General features: G+C 32.2%; 1 protein-coding gene across 1 annotated transcript in view; it reads left to right on the top strand.

The window, feature by feature from the left end:
- The window catches only part of LOC114327427 (huntingtin), a 98211-nt gene extending 77254 nt beyond the window's left edge, over window positions 1-20957 (top strand). Inside the window, exons 26-32 of the mRNA XM_028276045.2 lie at window positions 976-1291; window positions 3849-4046; window positions 8377-8591; window positions 9000-9174; window positions 9261-9411; window positions 11069-11334; window positions 20491-20957. Of these exons, the coding sequence (XP_028131846.2) occupies window positions 976-1291; window positions 3849-4046; window positions 8377-8591; window positions 9000-9174; window positions 9261-9411; window positions 11069-11334; window positions 20491-20838 (1669 nt within the window). The 3' untranslated portion in view covers window positions 20839-20957. The remainder of the gene's footprint in view (window positions 1-975; window positions 1292-3848; window positions 4047-8376; window positions 8592-8999; window positions 9175-9260; window positions 9412-11068; window positions 11335-20490) is intronic.
- Window positions 20958-21571: the final 614 nt, after the last annotated feature.

Here is a 21571-nt window from a genome sequence, read left to right as displayed (position 1 = left end):
AAATAAAATAAAAATAAAAACACTTATTGCCTTATATAACATTTCATTCAACTTAAGATATTTCATTTTCTTCTTCCGATGTTCCGTTTCTGCACCATCTCCTTTGAACTGCTTCCGTTGTGAATCCCTGGTTCTTCATGCCTTGATCGTCTGGACATCTTTTTTTGTAGGTACTTCTTGTGACATCGTACCTACTTTCCTTATCGGTATCGTTGGGCTGGTGAATTAAAAATTGTGAAATAACAACAAGTAAATTTGGAATAAATACACTGTTACATCGCAATATGGTTAAAAAAAATCTAATAAAACACGCTTGTCTATTAGCTTATAATAAAATTACAATAACATCTTTGCACATTCCTCCCTGGCCGACTTTATAAATGCATTTTGTCGCCCACTAATCTAGTAAAACATCTATACATCTAAATTTTCATTATAAATTATACCAGACAACAAAATGTGGCCAGCATCTAAGAACACCTCATCTTCTCTTAAAGGTCTGTGTCGTCAACATATTTAAAACTGTCCACAAGACGAACTTTAATATCTTTATTTTCCATTATTAAACAAACAAAAAAATTATGGAAGGTAATAAATACAGAGATTGCTTTACTTATAACGATGTCTCACGTGCTATGGCTATGGTAGTTTGGTTTGTTTTTCTACGTGCTCGATCAGCTGAGCTTCTGTCAAAGCGCCCTCTATAGGGCTTTTCATTCACAGTCATTTGTTTCGAGCTTCTGTCATATGTCGTATAATCCGTGTATATTAATATTATACACATATTATACAACATATGACAGAAGCTCGATACAAATGACAATCGATGAAAAGCCCTATAGATCGTTTACATCGCCAATACTATTTGTGTACATTTAACATTTTGTATATCATGTCAGTATTACTAATTCAACAGTTTTTTGTACATAAATATAAATTCTAACCTCAATCGTATGAATTCATTTTGTGTTTCAGTGTTCAAAAGTTGAAGAGGATTCAAAAGTGCATACAAACCAGTTACAATAATTCTTCTCACGTTTCCGACGATTATAAAATTGTAAACGTTTTCAATTTACGCAACTTAGAGAAATCATCGGATAGGTATTCATGCGGACAAGTATCTGTTAGATATTTGTTGGTAGCTACTGGTTCGGTTGAAGAAACACAAGACAATATTATGGTAGCAGAAATTTGTAGACAGCGAACACAAAAATTGGAGTCCATGGGCCTCGATGTGAATTCTTGTCTGCAGTTTTTAATCGATTATTATACTCAGTTGATGAGACCACAGGTAATTTATTTTTATTTGATTAATTTAAGTTAATTTTTTATTATAAGAACTGTGGTAAAGGTAGAAAAGATTACAAACCACAACTGAAGAAGTGCACGAGAACTAACAGATTTATTGTTAGCATGAGCGATGCAATATTAAATAGATGGATTGAGCGTTTCAAACAATCAGTCTCATATAACCTCTTTCAAATACCTCTTCTTGCAAATAGTCAAGCAGAGCTGATTGATCTTATACGGCTGGTTGAAAACGAAAGACAAATATTTGGTCTGCAATTAAACATATTAAAGACAAAGATCATGATAGTGGATAGACTACATAACAACCATCCACACATAACCACAATTGACTGCGTTGAGGTTGTGAGCCCATACTTATATCTGGGATCATTAATCATAAACACAGGGTCACTACAGAAAGAAATAAAACGTAGATCAATTTAAGTTTCAAGCGATTTCGACCAAAACAAATTTGAGAACAGTGTCACGAGATATGTTGATGAAAATACGGATTAAAGTTAAGATGTTTATTAATTTATTTGTATCTCCAGGTGGGAAGAAAATGTGATCTAGCAAAAGTTGCCACAGCAAAAATGACCACAATATGGAAAGACTGTCAATTTCAAGAGCGTTAAAGCCCATGAGTAAATCGGAAACAAGAAAGATAGATGCCACTGAAATGTTCTGTTGGAGACGAATGCTACGAATTCCTTGGACCGACCATAGGACAAATAATTCAATTTTAAGAGAGCTAAAAGTTAGCAAACATGGAAATACTTATTATACAAGGAAAGGTGGAAGGCCGAAGATCACGAGGAAGATCCCCAACAAGATGGATCGATCAAATTACAGGAATATGCAAAAGACCTATGCATGAGTTAAAAGAAATGACCAGAGACAGAGATCTTTGGAGACGGACAGTACACGACATCACGTCGACCACTACACTCCCTCCGGAGGGTCAGGATTAAAGAGAGAACCTCTTTCAATATTGGAAGTAAGGTACACAATCAAACTCACACAAACAACAGATCACCAGGAATCGACACAACACCACACTAGCTATATGAGCTTACGTACTTACTCCGTAGGTCTACAATCCTTCGTGGGTCTCGGTTGACTGCTTAGACATAATAATACCTAGACTGCGCGCTGCAATCTAAAATTGTTCCCCCAGTGCGACAGAGAAAAATGCTTTATCAGTGGGGTTTATCTAATCGACGGCAATGGGAAAGTCACGTGGTCGATGATCCCCGTCGATTAGATAGAGATGCATACCCTGTTTACATTTTTCTCTGTCGCACTGGGGGAACAGTTTTAGATTGTAGCTCGCAGTTAGGTAGGTATTGTATTTATATATATGGTTGACTGTATTATAACATAACCTAACCTACAGTATTTCTCATGATCATCTTTCAGTGCGTCACAGTTTTTCAATTTCTTTCTAACGCATTAAATTGTATGTGACAGAAAAAAAGGCACGTGGGTGATTACATTTCGTCGGTGACATTTTTATAACATTTTTTTTGTTATTCTAGTTGTCGATAGATGGCGCCATAATAAAAAAATAATTTTTTTTTAATTTGGTAATAATATTACAAATATAATCTGTATAATTTATAAGACTATACAAATCAAAGAAAATACCATTTTATAAATACAAGAAACACATTTGATTTGTTTTTACTTCAAATTGAAAATAAAATGTGACAACTGTCAGATTTAACTAAAATGTCATGTTAGAATAAATGTCATAAATGTGTATTATCACGGACTTACCCTTTTTCGTATCATTTGTTACGCACTGAAAAATGATCATGAAAAGGACAATAGCAACTCTCTCTCTTATCTTACTTTTTTGTTTATGTAAAAACACACATTTTTGTACTTGTATAAGAAAATAAAGTATTTAAATTTAAAGAAATACGTTTTCACTTTATATTTGTTACAAATAGGGAAAAACAATTCTTGTCGGACTAGCGATACATACCTGTTTTCTTGTAGGACATTGTTTTACTTGGATGAAAAATACACTAACCTATCAAGTGATACCTTTGTCCTACTGTTACTAATAAAAAAATGGGTTTGTGGTATTCTTTTTCTCATGATCATCTTTCAGTGCGTCACAGTTTTTCGATTTCTTTCTAACGCATTAAATTGTATGTGACAGAAAAAAAGGCACGTCGGTGATTACATTTCGTCGGTGACATTTATAACATTTATTCTAGTTATTTTAGTTGTCGATAGATGGCGCCATAATAAAAAAAATATTTTTTTTAATTAGATAATAATATTACAAATATAATCTGTATAATTTATAAGGCTATACAAATCAAAGAAAATACCATTTTATAAATGCAAGAAACACATTTGATTTGTTTTTATTCCAAATTGAAAATAAAATGTGACAACTGTCAGATTTAACTAAAATGTCATGTAAGAATAAATGTCATAAATGTGTATTATCACGGACTTACCCTCTTTCTTATCATTTGTTACGCACTGAAAAATGATCATGAAAAGGACAATACTATAATATAGATATTAATATATTTTAGTCTCATACACATATACGAGTTCTTCACGAAGCCGTCAGATCAACAATTATGATTTCGGATCTATTTACCGATAAATCTCAGTTTTCATGGATGATGGAAGTATTTCTGGAACTCTTTAAGATACATCACTCAGAAGATGAGTTTCTGTACCAGTATTTAATTTTAGGAATATGTAAAGCTGCAGCTGTGTTATCACCGGTAAGTAAACGTATCCATTAAACGTATAATAAACGATCTTCGAAATAAAACTCACACAGCTCAATCATTTTCCCTTCCAAACCCTGAAAGTCTAAACGAATACTTCGTTACTGTTAGTAAAAATATAACATCAACTATTTTGCCAACAAGGTCCAAGGAATTGTATAGGGTCTACCTTCATAAAGTCCTTGTAGACTTCCATAACGAGTAGTCAGTGGCTTGGGTTGCATCTAGTTTTTGTAAGTATTTTTGTGCTTTATTGAGGTCTGTTGTTGTACTCTGAGATCGTGATAATTGTCATTGTTTTCTGAGCCTCCTCTTCTTAATATTTTTTCATGTATTGAATTTAGTTTTTATTCGTATTATAATAATAATAATTTCCAATAACTTCTCCAAACGGACCATCTCCCATATTATCAATACGTTCCTGAGATAATGCTTGAGGATGGCAACTACAAGCTATACTGGGACCGCACTGTGCTCACAGACCAAACAGTGGCACATAATAGACCAGATCTCGTACTAGTTAATAAATTAACAAGACAAACAACACTAATTGATGTGGCGATACCTAACAACAATAATCTACGTAGTAAATTTACTGAAAAGATCGCCAAGTACAGAGATCTGGAAATTCAAATACGGAGACGATGGAGAATGCAAAGTACCCAGACAATACCGATTATTATGTCTACTACTGGAGTCATTCCGAAGAGCCTCCTCGAAAGCATCAAAAAGCTGGGTCTGAATGAACGTCTTTATAAGACCATGTAGAAAGCTGTACTACTCGCGACGGCCAGAAGTGTACGAAAATTTTTGGGAGATACACCTGCATGCATACCAAGTCACCTAGGGCTCGATAACATGGAAGGAGTCCCACCAGAGCTCAATCCTTTTGATACCGTAGGTATCTGGGAGGAGTCAATTTTCCCCTTAGAGGGAGTGTGAGCCGTATGGCTAAATCTGGAATAATAATAATAGCTGTATTTCCCAACAGTTTCCCATTTACAGGACAATGATAAAAATATTACATAATTTATAACACCTATAAGTAAGATAAAGATTTAAGCAGTAGTACAAAAAAATAACATTAATAATACAAGTTAGACAAAAATGAATATAAATTAGTCAAACAGAAAATGAAAATAAATTAATAAAAAAAATAGTGCTTATTTCAGATACTCAATAGCTACTTTTATAAAGTTCCTTTGAGAACACGAAAAAATGTCACAATGCTTACCAATAACATTAAAATTTCTACACATTACATTAATCGGAGCCTTACATAGAATATTTGTACGAGCTCTTGTACACTTAAATAATACATTTGTTCTTAAATTAGACCTTCGAATATTAAAATTAATGTTTTCTAATATTGAACTACAATCAATTGCATTATTAACAAGTTTGTACAAAAAAATTAAAGATGCAACTTTTCTTCTTAATTCTAAACTACACATACTAAAACGATCACACAAGTAATTATTATCTACACCCCTAGCCGGATAAAGACCATTTACTTTAAACATTAAAAATTTTAGAAATTTTCTCTGAACGCTTTCAATCGCAATGTTATGACAATCATAGAAAGGACTCCATATAATACTGGCATATTCAAGTTTAGAGCGGACATAAGTATAATATAGCAATGTTAATGACTTTATATTATTAAATTACTTACAATTGCGAATTAAAAACCCATAAGCCTTCATCGCTTCACCCAAATTCTTAACCGTGTTCTGCCTTTCTAATATTCTATCGTGACAACTATAGTTAAATATAAATAAACTTGATTTCCTAGAAAAAGTGACTCCTTTACATTTTTTTGTGTTAAGTTGTAATTTGTTGCTGTTGCACCAATTTTCCAATACTTCTATATTCTGCTGAAGTTGGTTACAATCATCCAGCCCCCTGATAGTAGAAAATATTTTCAAATCATCAGCAAAGCCCAGTCTTTCGCATGAAATATTTTCAAAAAGGTCATTAATAAATAGTAGAAAGAGCAAAGGACCGAGATTGGAACCTTGAGGCACACCAGACGCAGCAAGATAATTTTCTGAGACATAACCATTATATGCTACAAACTGCTTCCTTCCCTGAAGATACGATTTTAACAATAAAAGAGCACTGTCAGTAAAACCAAATGTTAAAAGCTTGCTAAGTAATACTTGATGATCAATTCTGTCAAAAGCCTTCGAAAAATCGGTATATATAACATCAACTTGGGCATTATTATAATTGAAAGGTGGAAGTTTCAAATGAGCTAAGTGCCTAACCTTCCTATGTAGGGTTACCATACGTCCGGATTTGAAAGACATGTCCGGATTGGCGTCCGGATATGAGAAATGTCCGGATTTCTTTCTTTACTAAAAAAATGGAAAACACTTGGCCCAACGGTGAATTATTTGATGAGCGCTCGTCACTTCTCCAAGTTCTAAAAAAGCTGAAACCTAAATGGACTTTACTACCTAAACAAGAAACCCCAAACACTCGTGACAAATGACAAGAAATATTTGAAGCATTTTCTAAAAGCAACGTTTCCTTTACGAATATTTTTATAATAGTAAAATTCATCTTTTGTCTGCCTGGTACTTTGGCTCTTGCTGAACGTATCTTTTCGATTAAAATTTTAACTACCTTTTCTATTTTAAAAATATTTTTTTATATCGTTCTGTGATACTACACTCGCGATCATAAAAAACGGGTCATTCGATGAGTTATTCAAGTCATATTCCTCGAATTTTCTAAATCTGCTGTCCGATTTGAGTGATTTTTTAGTATGTTATAGCCTTATTCTTTAAAAATATCGCCATAATAATATTGTTGCTAGACAGGTAAATTATCATTGTATACCGGGTGTAACAATCATACTGTGTTTATTCCTTAAAGTTCGAAACACCCGGTGGAATGTTTTAGCATAGATAAAATATTGAAATTAAAACTCGATTGTAGCCTTAGGCTTTCTTAACATTTTCTTTTTTGATTTATTTGTTTATGTTGGATAATGAAAAAGTTAGGCACCTTAACAACTAACCATGTTTTTCATCAATACAGGGTGTTTCTAAATAAGTGCGACAAACTTTAAGGGGCAATTGTGCATGAAAAAATAATGACCGTTTGCTTTATAAACGTATGACCGTAAATTCTTCGGTTTCGAGATACGGGATGTTGAATTTTTTCTTACAAACTGACGATTTATTTATTGCTCTAAAAGCGGTTGAAATATGCAAATGAAATTTGGTAGATGTTAAGAGGTAGTTATGGCGTATTTTTTGACATACAATTAAGAATTTTATATTCACCATTGGCGTGCATACGGGATGTATCTAAAATGTTTATACGCGTATGTACGCCAATAGTGAATATAGAATTATTAATTGTATGTAAAAAAATCCACAATAACTCCCTCTTAAAACCTACCAAATTTCATTTGCATATCTCTATTGGTTTTAGAGCAATAAATAAATCGTCAGTTTGTAAGGAAAATTTTAACATCCCGTATCTCGGAAACGAAGCATTTGCGTACATATGTTTATAAATCAAACTGTCATTATTTTTTCATACAGAATTACCCCTTAAAGTTTATCGCACTTATTTAGAAACACCCTGTATTGATGAAGAACATGGCTAGTTATTAACGTGCTTAACTTTTTTTATTATCCAACATAAACAAATAAATCAAAAAAGAAAATGTTAAGAGAGTTTAAGACTACAATTTAGTTTTAATTTCAATATTTTATCTATGCTAAAACATTCCACAGGGTGTTCCGAACTTTTAGGAATAAACACAGTATGATTGTTACACCCGGTATACAATGGCAATTTACCGGTCTAGCAACAATGTTATTATAGCGATATTGCTAAAGAATAAGGCTATAACATACTAAAAAATCACTCAAATCGGACAACAGATTTAGAAAATTCGAGACATCTCACTTGAATAACTCATCGAGTGACCCGCTTTTTATGATCGCGAGTGTATTTTCTAGGTCTAAAGTATGTTAAAACATAGGTGTATATGTATTTTATACTGGCAGAGTTTTTAGATGTAAGTTGCATATTGTAGCGAAACAGCTGTACTGTTAATTATGCCATATGCATTTCGCATATATGTACAATGTAGAGGTAGCAACACAGTCAAATTCACATTTTACATTTTCTACAACCCCTTGGTCTACCCCTGTCCGGATTTGGCATTAATAAATTATGGTAACCCTATTCCTATGGCAATAACTCAAAATCAAAAGTTTTGGCATTTAGCACCTTCGAAACTTCCACTCTTCAATTGTTTAGTTGTAGACCTTTTTAACGTAATTTTTTTACTTTTCAGGATTTAGAAACGTTTGACAACTTAAAGAAAATGTTAGTACAGTACCTAAAAAGTCCATATTTAACGTCTAGAATATCAAGTTTATATGGCATATTATATTTGCTAGAAGGATGTAAACTGAAGAGCATTAACATAGGAGCTGTATCCGAAGAATTACAACTAATTTTGCCGTGTGCTGTGGAATACGTTCAGTTTAATTTAAATCCTTCGAATAAGTAAGTTGCTAAACTTTTATTAAACGTTATTTCTTTTATAAAACCGTTAAAGATGGCATAATTTAATGAAAAGAAAAATTATCCACCAACTCCTATTTTTATATACACATTTTTTTATTGAGTTTAATATTTTTTATATGTTTGTACTCGATTAGATTGCTAACTTTTATCATAAACAATTCACCTATTTTAATTTAATATTACTTTGAGCTTTCTTGGCTTGTATCTTTTTTCATTTCTTTCCCATCGTCCAGCATTGTCATTTTCCAAGTTTTTTAAACCACGTCTGAAAATTTGATAAATATTTATCTAATAAATAATTTTTAATCAGTATTAGCTGTATTTTTTCTTTGTATAGTATATATACTCTAAGATACAAAATTTACAATAATTATAAATTTTTTCTAGTGTTCTAAAAAAATCTCAAGAACATACTAGCCTTGTATGGTCTCTTGCATTTTATTTGGTGGAAAATGTTGAAGAAATCCACATGGAACAAAGTTTTGTTACAAGTGTGATGACTACGGCTTTCACGACCCTTCAAGGAAGAGTAGCGACTTGGTTACATACGATTATAATTAAGGTACATATCTTGCCATTAATATATCTTGTGGTTAAACAACCAATGCCCTATCTTGCGATTTAACACCCCATTTTATTTGATTTTAGGGTTTGGAAAGGTTGTTGATAATAAAGAAGTCATTGATCATAGAACAGTTCGGAAAACAGTTTTTGAAGTTGGCGTTGAATAAAATGAAAAGTGATAATCCAACTGTTGCTATTTTAGGAACTCAATTTTTGTTAAGCTATTTATACACTGGTGAGTAAAACTGAATATATAATTTTTCTACAACCACTATTCAAAGTGCACTTTTCTGCACGGTTTTATGTTAGCAAACTTGATATTTTCTCACAGTATAAGATATTTGACATTAGTGTGCAGAAATGTGACGTTTCTGTGCCGCAAAGTGACGTTTCCGTGCCGCAAAGTTCTTTTCTGCACAGTTGACTACCTCATTCTGAGTAACGTTATATTCTGTTTACATCCGTGGACTACCGCATTCTGAGTAACGTTATATTCTGTTTACATCCGTGGTTAAACTTTAGACAAATATATAGGTAACCTATAAGACAATTATTATATTTAACTATAGCATAGAAACTAAATTATGGATGTTACAACTGTTTTATTTTACAATTTTATTCTTATTAAACATTTTATAATTATCAAATAACCAATAAGGATATAGCAACCGGTGCAAGAGACGTCGAATGAAGTAGGTTTTGTGTAAATCCGTGACTGCATAAATTAATGTCAATAATGTGTAATAATTGTTTAAATTTAAACAAATTAAGGCAGTGCATTAATTTTTTATCTGATTTCTGTGCAATTTATTTAGGTATAAGGAATTTAAATTGATTAGTAGGTATTAATTAAATACAGTTTAAAATTTATCACATAGGTACCTATTATAATTAATCGTCGTTTGGAAATTGTGATTTTTATTTTTAGTAAAAACTGTGCTTGTAGAAAAAGTATAGTGTGAAACACGTGCAGAAAGGTAATTTCTCACTCGTTTGAATTGCGGCACTCGCTTGCGCTCGTACCGCAACTTTTCAAACTCGTGAGAAATTAGTACCTTTCTGCACTTGTTGCACAATATACTATTTATATTTCAATATTGCAAAGTGTCAATGAATATCATACTTTTTCCTAACTGAAGAATAAAGTGGTACATCCGTACCATTCTCTCAGGTTGCGTAGCCATGATATTCTACGTCTCCCTTTGCTTCTTTTTCCTTGAATATTTCCCTGCACATCAGTTGGAGTTGAATCTCGCTCTACGTGTAATATGCCCGAGATATTCCAATTCTCTTGTTTTGATTGTATTTAAGATTTCCATTTCTTTATTTATATTTTTCAGAACCTCTTTGTGACATGTTCTGTCCTCGATATTTTCAGAATTCTTCTGTACACCCACAGCTCGATTAATTCTAGTTTTTTCATGTCCAAGTTTCCATTCCGTAAAACAAAGTCGAGAAAACGTAGCACCTAGCCAATTCTTAGATCTAACTTTAGATCTCTTGTGCATAGCACTCTTCTCATTTTGTTAAACTTTGCTTTAGCTTATTTTATATATTTATCTTCTGATTTTGATCACCCAAAAGTAATCATTTGCTGAATTGATTGATAATTGTTCCAAGATAGGCGTATTGGTCTACTTCTACTCGTTCAACCTTGGTCCCGTTTATGAGAAGATTCTGTCTTCTATGACGTTCATTGTCAGACCGTATTCTGTTCCATATTCCTTTACTCTGATCACCAGTATCTGAAGATCTTCAATATTTTCAGCTAAGAGGACAGTGTCATCCGCATATATAATCTTGTTACCGGATATAATCGTTATTGTATATTGTTTGTTCGTGTGTAAAGATTGTTAATTATTAATATATGAAAGTATATATTTTTTTTTCAGATTGTGTTAATTATTTACAAAGTGTTCAGACCTCTTCCAATACTCCGACGAATCCCGATAGCTTGGTCCAAACTATCGAGATGGTGTCTGCTATTTTCGAACGAATTAAGAGAGGTTACGTCTACGAAGTAGAAATCTTGTGTTCTGTGATGCCGAAAGTGTTGGATGACTTCTTCTCCCCTGCAGATATTTTGACAAAAGTAATTGGAGAGTTTTTATCCGCTCAACAGCCGCACCCGAAGTTATTAAGCAAAGTTGTTTTCCAGGTAATACTATTATGATAAGATAAGAATAACACGGCATGTGCAAAAATAGTCATGCCATTATTGTTATATTTTATTGACAGTCGTGTTTTTAATATTACTCTAAATATTATGTTTATATGACATTAAGCCACAATTGATTGTAATTAAAATTACAGCTTTAACTAACATCGTGTTCAAATAAGATTAATTTAAAATGTTGTCGAAAAATAGGCAACTATTAAGTTGTTAGCGGATCTTTTTTCAAAGCTGATGGTTGCCTTAGTTGGCCTCAATTTGTAGTCAATAGCCATGCTTTTAATCGAAAAAAAATCTTATGGTGGTGTTTATACCTTCGGAATATCAAATTGGGACTATTTTGTGTGGTTTTGTATTATTTGTTTATGTATTAAGCCTTTGTCGTGCAGAAAAACGGTTTATAGCGTGCGTAGACGCTATAATTTTGAGCTTTACCACTTTTATAGTGAGCGTAGTATTAGTAGATATATTAAAATTAACAGGCTGCGGTGGCTAGGCCACTTAGAGAGAATGAATGAGGTGAAGCCGTCGAAACTGCTCCGCCAGAGACCGAATGAGTTGAGGGGAAGAGGCAGGCCCAGAGCACGATTTAAGGACCAGGTGGAAGACGATTTACGCGTGTTAGAAGTGCAAAATTGGGAAACCAAGGCGAGGGATAGGAAGCAATGGAAGCTGATTCTGGAACAGGCCAAGACCCATCATGAGTTGTAGAGCCAATGATGATGATGATTATGCCTTTGTATATTATATATTTGTGTATTACATGTTTATGCATTCTGTGTTGCATGTACACTCCCCGGCACAAAATTCCGCTACTAAATATTTTGATTGAGTTTGAAAATTTATAACTTTTATTTTCAAGATTCTTGCATCTTGAGTTACATGACATTGGTGAAATTAGTAGAAAACTAAAAGACCGGCTCACATCTCACAAGAATGATTGCAGGTTACATCCAGAGAGATGCGAACTTGCCACTCATGTAGCAAACAAATAACATAATATGGATTGAGAATCAACCATAATTTTGTCTAGTGAATGTAATTTAACAAAAAGAAAGTTTCTAGAAATGACATACATTGCTCAAACTCCTTCTTGTATAAAAAAAAACTGATATACAACACCTACCTTAGTGTCGTTTATTCCAATGTACTATTTAAAACTTACGACAAAAATTAGCAACCCCGCACACGTAACGGACTCCCCTTGTTGAGTAAATTGATTTTTCCATCGATTTCACGCACCGTGACGATTTTTCATTTTATTATAGAGAAAAATTAATATAATTCTCTTCAAAAATTGAAAAAAACTGTTTTCGCAATATCATAAAACAAGAAATAAGTTCTTTTAAATGAATCAGTAATGTAAACGTCGCTTCTTAACGAAATAATATTGATAATATTTTATTTCGAAGACTTAAATTAATGGAATATACCGAGAAAACATCAATACAAATATCACCATCTTGGCTTATTTCCAAGTAAATTTCGTTTATTGCGGATGACTTACGATAACGATGAGCCTTTCAACTAAATCTTAGACGAAAGTCAATAATTAAAAAACTCGATCTATAAAAAAACCGTTAAAAAAATAATTTTTGAACGATGGATTCTTTTAATAAAGTAACGTAAACATCAAAACTACATTTTAAATAAGTGATGATGTTATTACTATTACGTCAAAATTAATGCATTTTTAAGAGAAATAAAAGATGAGTATGACTGTATTATAAATAAACGGAAACGTTAAGTAAAATAAATGTTTAATAAAGCAGAAAATAAATAGTTTAGTCTTGGTTTTGGTGTATAGTAAATATTTTTCGCACAGACTTACGTAATATAATTAACTTTGGCTAAATATCCGTCCTGACCTGACCACTCGACACAACAGAACTCCCCGAGCATCCTTGTCGGGGCCAGCTCTACACACGTCCCGACCAAACTACCCGACAAGACGTTAGTAGCCAGCTGCCTAGGGCATTTTTTTTTAATTGCACCCTAGGTGTAATTTTTTATGCCGGATACCAATATATGCTTTAGTATAAGCAATTTTTTTTATTTATAATTTTAAACGTGTGCATTTGTATGTTAATGAATACGGGAATAATGAAATAAACAACGTATTACTAATATGGTAAATGGTATACGCACCATATTTCTAACTACTACGTATTTAAATAGGTATCTACCTAAAAAGGGATGAGATAATGTGCATAATTAGGGCCTGTCTTTCTGATACGTTCATATTTCATTAGTTTAAAGTTGTTTTCATGTTCAAAAGGTTCTTAATTGCTATAATAATATGGCACAAAAGAGGAAACGTTTGTCGCTAAACGACAAAATCAGGAAGGTTCCAAAGAAGATCCGTTACTAATTAGAAAAAGTAAAACTCTTCTCTGTTTCATGGATAGTCATGATAAATCACCCTTTTTTTCCTAAAGTTAATGGCACTGGCAAAGCCAAAAGCCAATCATAAAAACCCTTAGAATGAGTTCCTAACAAAAAGGCTTGAATAACAACAGAAATTATAACAAAATGGCTGTATAAATTTGACAATAAAATGAAAAAACTAAATAGAAAACTGCTTCTTTTCCTGGATAATGCCACGCCACATTCTAAAGTTCCATTAGAAAATGTTAATTAAAATAGTTTTACTGCCACCCAACACCACTTCACATTGTCAGCTCTTAGATCAAGGAATAATTCAGAATTTCAAATTGATTTACCGAAATTTTTCATTAAAAGACTTCTAGCATTTATTGACAGTGGATGTGATTAAGAGAATTGAAAAAAAGACAAATTTATCCAATGCACTTATCTATATTATAGCTGCTTGGAAAAAAGTATCTCCTGCTATAGTTAAGAAAGGTTTTTTAAAGCCGGCTTCCTTGATGTTATCCAAGAAGAACCACATTTTGATGAAGAGGACAATATACCCGTTGCCCATCTCTTTCCTGCAGTCCGTAACGAAATTTTAGATTTGAATGAATTTGCTTCTATTGACAGTGATATACCAACAGAGAGCCCTAACTTCAGTATTACGGCCATTGTTGAAGAACTGCGTGATAATGATGAAAAAGACAATTCTGACAATAGTGATGTGGACGAAAGTGAAACTCCAAAATCCACTTTACATAATATGAGCGAAGTGTGTGCAAAATTGAGAGCACAAACCATACGACATACTCTAGACGTTCCACGACCATGTTAATCTTTCGGATCGAATTAACGCCATCTCTTGATTGGAAAGGGAACTAAATTGACAAATTTTAGTTACGCGGGAGTTTCAAACAATACATCTTGCGTGATTTTTGAATAAAAAGTACAGATAAACAACAGAAAGGCAATTCCATGTTTTATTTAATAATTATACAATAACCTAAAATTACCTTAAAAGTTCCAGTTCCATCTACATAAAAAAATACTAAAAGTCTTAGGTTATGCCTCAGTATTGACAGTTCGTTGGTTGTAATCGGGACTGAAATACCAATATAAACAAAAATCATAGTTTTACTGAAAACTTCAAATATCCCAAATTCCAATTTGTTCAAATTTGTCATGTGTCATGTGAAAGCAGTGTTTATGTAATAAATCAATGTTTATTTAGTTGAATGGACATTTTTGAAAGAATATCTTGTGGAAAGATTTTTTAGATAAATACCTTTTTTCAAACTTCCGAAAAAATATAGGCCCGAAATGTTGATGACACACTCGTATATAGGGCTTTTCATCGATTGTCATTTCTTTCGAGCTTCTGTCATATGTCGTATAATCCGTGTATATTAATATTATACACAGATTATACAACATATTATGACAGAAGCTCGAAACAAATGACTGTGAATGAAAAGCGCTATTGGAATAAACTGTTTCAGGATCCATTATATTGTTTTTTACATGTAGAGAAACACAGAACGGGATGATCCAACGTTTAGTGTAAACTAAAATTCTACTCATAAAACCGGACAGAAAGTTAATAAAACTGATTAAAATTGTGATTAAATCTGATTAAAAACTTAACACCACCATAATAATTAAGCCACAGATTGTAAAGTAAATACAAAAATAACCCATTAATTTAATTGTCAATGTCATTTGTTAAATGTTACAAGATAATTGACTACAGGTGACATCTCTGGATTGGAAAGGGTTACTAATTTGCTGTGTTGACCTTGACCATTTACGTGAATGGTCTAAAGTATGTATGGTTTGCGATTGAGGGACGTTGAAAAAATTATTATAAATACTGAATAAATAAGGATGTATGAAAGAACTTACTAATGTATTTTTGGAAATATTCTATATTATTTTGTATATATAGTAGTATTTTGTATTTTGACAACGACACCCGATTTGGGCGTCGAAACGTTAATAAAATTATTTTTTCAATTTAATTGTGGCTTATTTCCCATCTAAATAGTTAATCATAAAAATGCCACAAAAAAATAGCCTCAGAACAATATTCTATATTATCATTTCTTCAGTTCAAAATGTCCAAGATGTATTTTTATAGAAAAGATGAAGAGTCCAGATGCAAAATTTATTAAAAATAGTAAATAATAATTTGAATCTGAAAACTTTTCGTGGAACTACGTTCTGGTAATATCCTTAATCTCCGACTTTTACAATTTATAAGACAAGAGACGACGAATAAAGAAGGCGAAAATGACTCTACAATATGCAGTCACATTCCGCCTTATTCGTCTAGGAAAAGGCCCGAAAAATAGTTCCGAGTAGTAAAAATCTGAATAAAGATAAAAGGAAAATTTATGTTTCCTTTCGATTCGGAGGTGGTCCACCATCCCCAGATAGATGTTTCTGTCTTTAGACGTCTTCAGTGGGGCTACATGGGTATAGTCCGTCCGCTATAACTTTTCCCACGCGGTACGATTCATTTTCAATCAAATTAAGTCAAAACAGAAAGTGAAACGTACGCCGATTTGTGTAGTATATAAACTGCTCGTCAAAAGTTAGGGATATACAAAATTCTGCTGAATTTTTATAGTAGATTTTTTCGTGAGCAGATTAACGGATTCCGCTAATTTTTTTTATTATTTTAGACTTTTCTGTAGTATTTACACAGTTATGCAAAGGTTTACTCAAACTTTTTTTTTGTACTTATACCGGGTGGAAGAAAAGAAATGTTTTTATTGTGTTAAGTTTGAGACGCCGTGTAGGGAGGACAAGGTACAAATGTAAGTATATATCGAAATCGTATTGTAGTCTTATGTTTTGTGAACATTTTGTTTTTTGAATGTCCCTGATATCTTTAGAAATAAAAAAATAGACGGTTTTGTAATTTAGCATGTGTTTTAACCGAAACAAAAGTTTGAGACACCTTTTAGGGAGAAAAAGGCACAAAGGTGAGTATACCTCGATATTTTGTTGTAGTCTCATATTTTGTAAATATTTTATTTTTTTGATTTCTCTGATATCTGTAATAACAAAGAAACTATACGATATTACTCCTTAGTATGTGTTTTAACTGACGACATGCGTCACATCACACATATGAAACATAGAAAGACATATTAAAGAGTAATACGGTCTAGTTTCTTTGTTATTAAAGATATAAGAGAAATTAAAAAAAATAAAATATTCAAAAAATATGAGACTACAACATACTATCGGGGTATACTCACCTTTGTGCCTTTTTCTCCCTACAAGGTGTCTCAAACTTTTGTTTCGGTTAAAACACATGTTAAATTACAAAACCGTCTATTTTTTTTTGTTTCTAAAGATATCAGGGACATTCAAACAACAGCATTTTTACAAAAAATAAGACTACAATATTATTCTGATGTATACTCACATTTGTACCTCGTTCTCCCTACATGGTGTCTCAAACTTAACACCAGAAAAACATATTTTTTTCTTCCCCCCGGTATAAGTACAAAAAATAAGTTTGAGTAAACCTTTGCACAACTGTGTAAATACTAAATAAAAGGCTACAATAAAAAAAAAATAGCGGAATCGGTCTGTTCACGAAAAAATCAACTATGAAAATCAGCATAATTTTCTATATCCCTAACTTTTGACGAGCAGTTTAGTATACAGTATACAAAATGTATATACACATCGACGTTCGTTTCAATTTATGTTTTGACTTAATTTGATTGAAAATGAATCGTACCGTATGGGAAAAGTTATAGCGGACAGACTATATAGGGTGGTTCATCTTATTCGCCTTGGTCTCTGTACGGAAAACCACTTGATATTTTAAAAAAATGTCTTCACAGAAATATACAGGGTCTTTAATACTACAATCTAAAAATAATGTGAATTATACAGGGTGCTCCAAAAAAGAGTGGTATATCAAAGTTATATTTTTTCTTATGGAATGTCCTATATCTGATGACATTATTGAATTGACCTTAAAAAATAAGATATACTTTCATAAGGATTTCCTATACCTAAATACAGGGTGTTTTGATTTATTTCGATTTTTATGAAAATGTAAGGTTTTAGAAAAAAATAAATATCTACGAATCTAAGAATCAGTAAGAAATTCTTTCTTGGATCTTAATAATGGACTATTTAATATACCTAAACAGATGCTTACTGCAACAAAAATTTCTTACAGGGTGGTCAAAATATGAGATTGTCCTATTAACAAATTCAAGCTGTAATAACTTACTTATTTTAAACGGAACACCCTGTATCTTAGTAGTCTATCGCGTAGAAAATTAACTTAGCTTTCAATTTTTATTACGGTTTCCTATACCTATCTTTTTACAGGGTGGTCAAAATATTAGATTGTTCTATTAACAAATTCAGGCTGTAATAACTTACTTATTTTAAATGGAGCACCCTGTATCTTACTAGTCTGTCGCGTAGAAAATTTACTTAGCTTTCAATTTATTTTTGGGTTTCCTATACCTATCTCCCTTCATTTTTTAAATATTTAAAGATTTCCTAATTTGTAAGCATTAAAAATTAGAATTAAGTACCTATGTATGTCGTGGTTATGTACAACACATCACCAACTCCGGCAATATACTTAAATATCTTAGTCAAGATACTTTCGTTAATAAAATTCACATTTTTATCATTTAATCACACAGAGTGCTCTTATTTTAAATGACATACTCGATATTCTATTCTTTATAATGGAAAATATTTAAAATCTCTTCAATTTCATGTAAACATTCTCAATACACATGTTATTCTGTAAATATAAATTCCGATGTTATTCTGTAAATACCCATTTTTACCTACATATTTTTGTACAATAGGCTCGTTTTCGTCATAGTAGCGATTGCATTTAATTGTTTGTAATTGCGATCCAAAGATTCAAACAAAAAGTGGTGTTATTAAATGTACTTAATAACCGTTGGTTTCAGATATGGAAAATACTTATACGGAATGAAATATAATTTAAATATCTTCCAGAATACGGCATCTAATATAGGGTATGCAGTTTAATACATATAAACATATTATTCAATGTCACATTTAGGCCAAAATCAACTAAAATAATACAACACTCTGTGTGATTACATGGTAACAATGAAAATTTTATTAATGACAGTATCTTGTCTAAGTATATTGCCGGTGTTGGTGATGTGTTGTACATAACCACGACATAGGTACTTAACTCTAATTTTTAAAGCTTACAAATTTGGAAATCTTTAAATATTAAAAAAATGAAGGGAGATAGGTATAGGAAACCCCAATAAGAATTGAAAGCTAAATGAATTGTCTACGCGATAGAGATAGGGTGTTCCATTTAAAATAAGTAAGTTATTACAGCTTGAATTTGTTAATAGAACAATCTAATATTTTGACCACCCTGTAAAAAGATAGGTATAGGAAACCCTAATACAAATTGAAAGCTAAGTAAATTTTCTACGCGATAGACTAGTGAGATACAGGGTGTTCCATTTAAAATAAGTAAGTTATTACAGCTTGAATTTGTTAATAGAACAATCTCATATTTTGACCACCTTGTAAGAAACTTTGTTACAATAAGCATCTGTTTAAGTATGCTAAATAGTCTATTATTAAGATCCAAGAAAGAATTTGTTACTGATTCTTAGATTCGTAGATATTTATTTTTTTCTAAAACCTTACATTTTCATAAAAATCGAAATAAATCAAAACACCCTGTATTTAGGTATAGGGAACCCTTACGAAAGTATAGCTTATTTTTTAAGGTCAATTCAATAACGTCATCAGATATAGGGCATTCCATAAGAAAAAATATAACTTTGATATACCACTCTTTTTTGGAGCACCCTGTATAATTCACATTATTTTTAGATTATAGTATTCATGGCCCTGTATATTTCTGTGAAGAAATTTTTTTAAAATATCAAGTGGTTTTCCGTACAGACACCAAGGCGAATAAGATGAACCACCCTGTATATGAGTACATTTTGAATACTCTGAACTATCTTTCGAACCTTTTCCTAGACGAATAAGGTGAAATGTAACTGCATATTGTAGAGTCCTTTTCGCCTTCTTTATTCGTCGTCTCTTGTCTTATAAATTGTAAAAATCGGAGATTAAAGATGTTACCAGAAAGTAGTTCCACGAAAAGTTTTCAGATTTAAATTATTATTTATTATTTTTAATAAATTTTGCATCTGGACTTTTCATCTTTTCTTTAAGGGATGTCGCTACAGCGTCCTAAAAGTAGATTATAATGTTATTTTTATAATTCTGCTTAAATACGCAGTTTGGTTTCGTTTAGATTCAGAGGTGTTTATGCAGCCCCACTGAAGACGTCTAGAGACAGAAACAGCTGTCTAGGGATGGTGAATATCCTCTGAATCGAAAGGAAACATAAACTGAAGTAAAAGTCAGACTTACTCTCAATCTTTATTATAACTTCCGACGACCGGTTTCGCTCTTTAAAATTTGTAGAGCATCTTCAGGTCAAAGGTAACAAGTTACGAATCATTTTGTAACTTGTTACCTTTGACCTGAAGATGCTCTACAAATTTTAAAGAGCGAAACCGGTCGTCGGAAGTTATAATAAAGATTGAGAGTAAGTCTGACTTTTACTTCATTTAAAATGAACTCTCACATGCAACCCATTCAAGATTTGAAACATAAACTCTCTTTCACATGTTTTTTTATTTGCATATGAATTAATTTTACATTTACTAATAATATATTAAATTATTTATTTACTTTTAGGTTTTCCAGAGTGCAATACAAAGAAACCAGCTGTCATTGCTCCAAGATTGGGTCGTTTTCAGCTTGTCCAACTTCACTCAGTCCTTCTCGATCGGCATGGCAACGTGGTGCCTAACTTGCTTCTTCGTCAGTGCTACCACAAATGATTGGTTACGTTCGTACTTTTCCTACATTCAAACCAGAGTCGGAAGATACGAATACGAAGACAGGAAAATGCTTTGCATCGCCGGAGCGGACTTTTACAAAAATTTAACGAATGCTAAGCAACGCCAGACGTTCATAGATAATTTTACGAAAGTTAAGGATCAAGTAGATACTCCGTTTAATGATTTGTTGTTGTCTTTGTGAATTTAAATAAGTTACTAAAAGAGTACTTTATTCTACTGTTATCTTTGTGAGAATTGTTTCAGAGTATAATAGATTGTAAGGCAACCACAGATTTGTAAATATAACTGTTTTGAATTATATATCGTGTGTTTATTTCCTAGTTTACCCCACAGTCAATAAATGTCAATAAATTTCCTATAGTTAATACATTAGCCGCCAAATTATTTTTTTTTTTTTGACTTCAGCCTCTATGTTCAGAATCTCAATGTTAATGGAATCATGTTTAACTCACATAACGCCTAGTCCAAACCGGGTGTTAGTCAAATACAACTCACGTATTAATGAAATCAAATATGTAGTTATAATTATTTACAAAAAAACCTCTTTGGACTATGTAGTTATACTAAGTGTGTGAACCAAGAGGTGAAAAGATTATTAATGTGTGCTACCATCAAGGAGATATGAAAAAATAAAAAATGGCAGAAAGGTGCAGTGCACAGGGTAGGAGAGCAAGCAGTCGTCCCTATTGGTGGACGTAGAGGATTGAAGAAATAAGAAGAGGCTACATCGAGCTAAAAAGAAAACTCACGAGAGCCACAGGGTAGCCTCGAGTGATGGAAGATGAGGTAGAAAGATGCCGTGAAAAAGATGGCACGAGAAATAATTAACGAAAATAGAAGATGTTGGAAAGAACTTTACGAAAATATTTGGGGAGAAGAATTTAAAAATGAAAGGAGGCTTCTTTAAGCTCTAG

The sequence above is a fragment of the Diabrotica virgifera genome, chromosome 2 (assembly GCF_917563875.1).
Source record: "Diabrotica virgifera virgifera chromosome 2, PGI_DIABVI_V3a".
NCBI classification, from domain to species: Eukaryota; Metazoa; Arthropoda; class Insecta; order Coleoptera; family Chrysomelidae; genus Diabrotica; species Diabrotica virgifera.
This window is presented reverse-complemented; position numbering and strand designations above follow the sequence as displayed.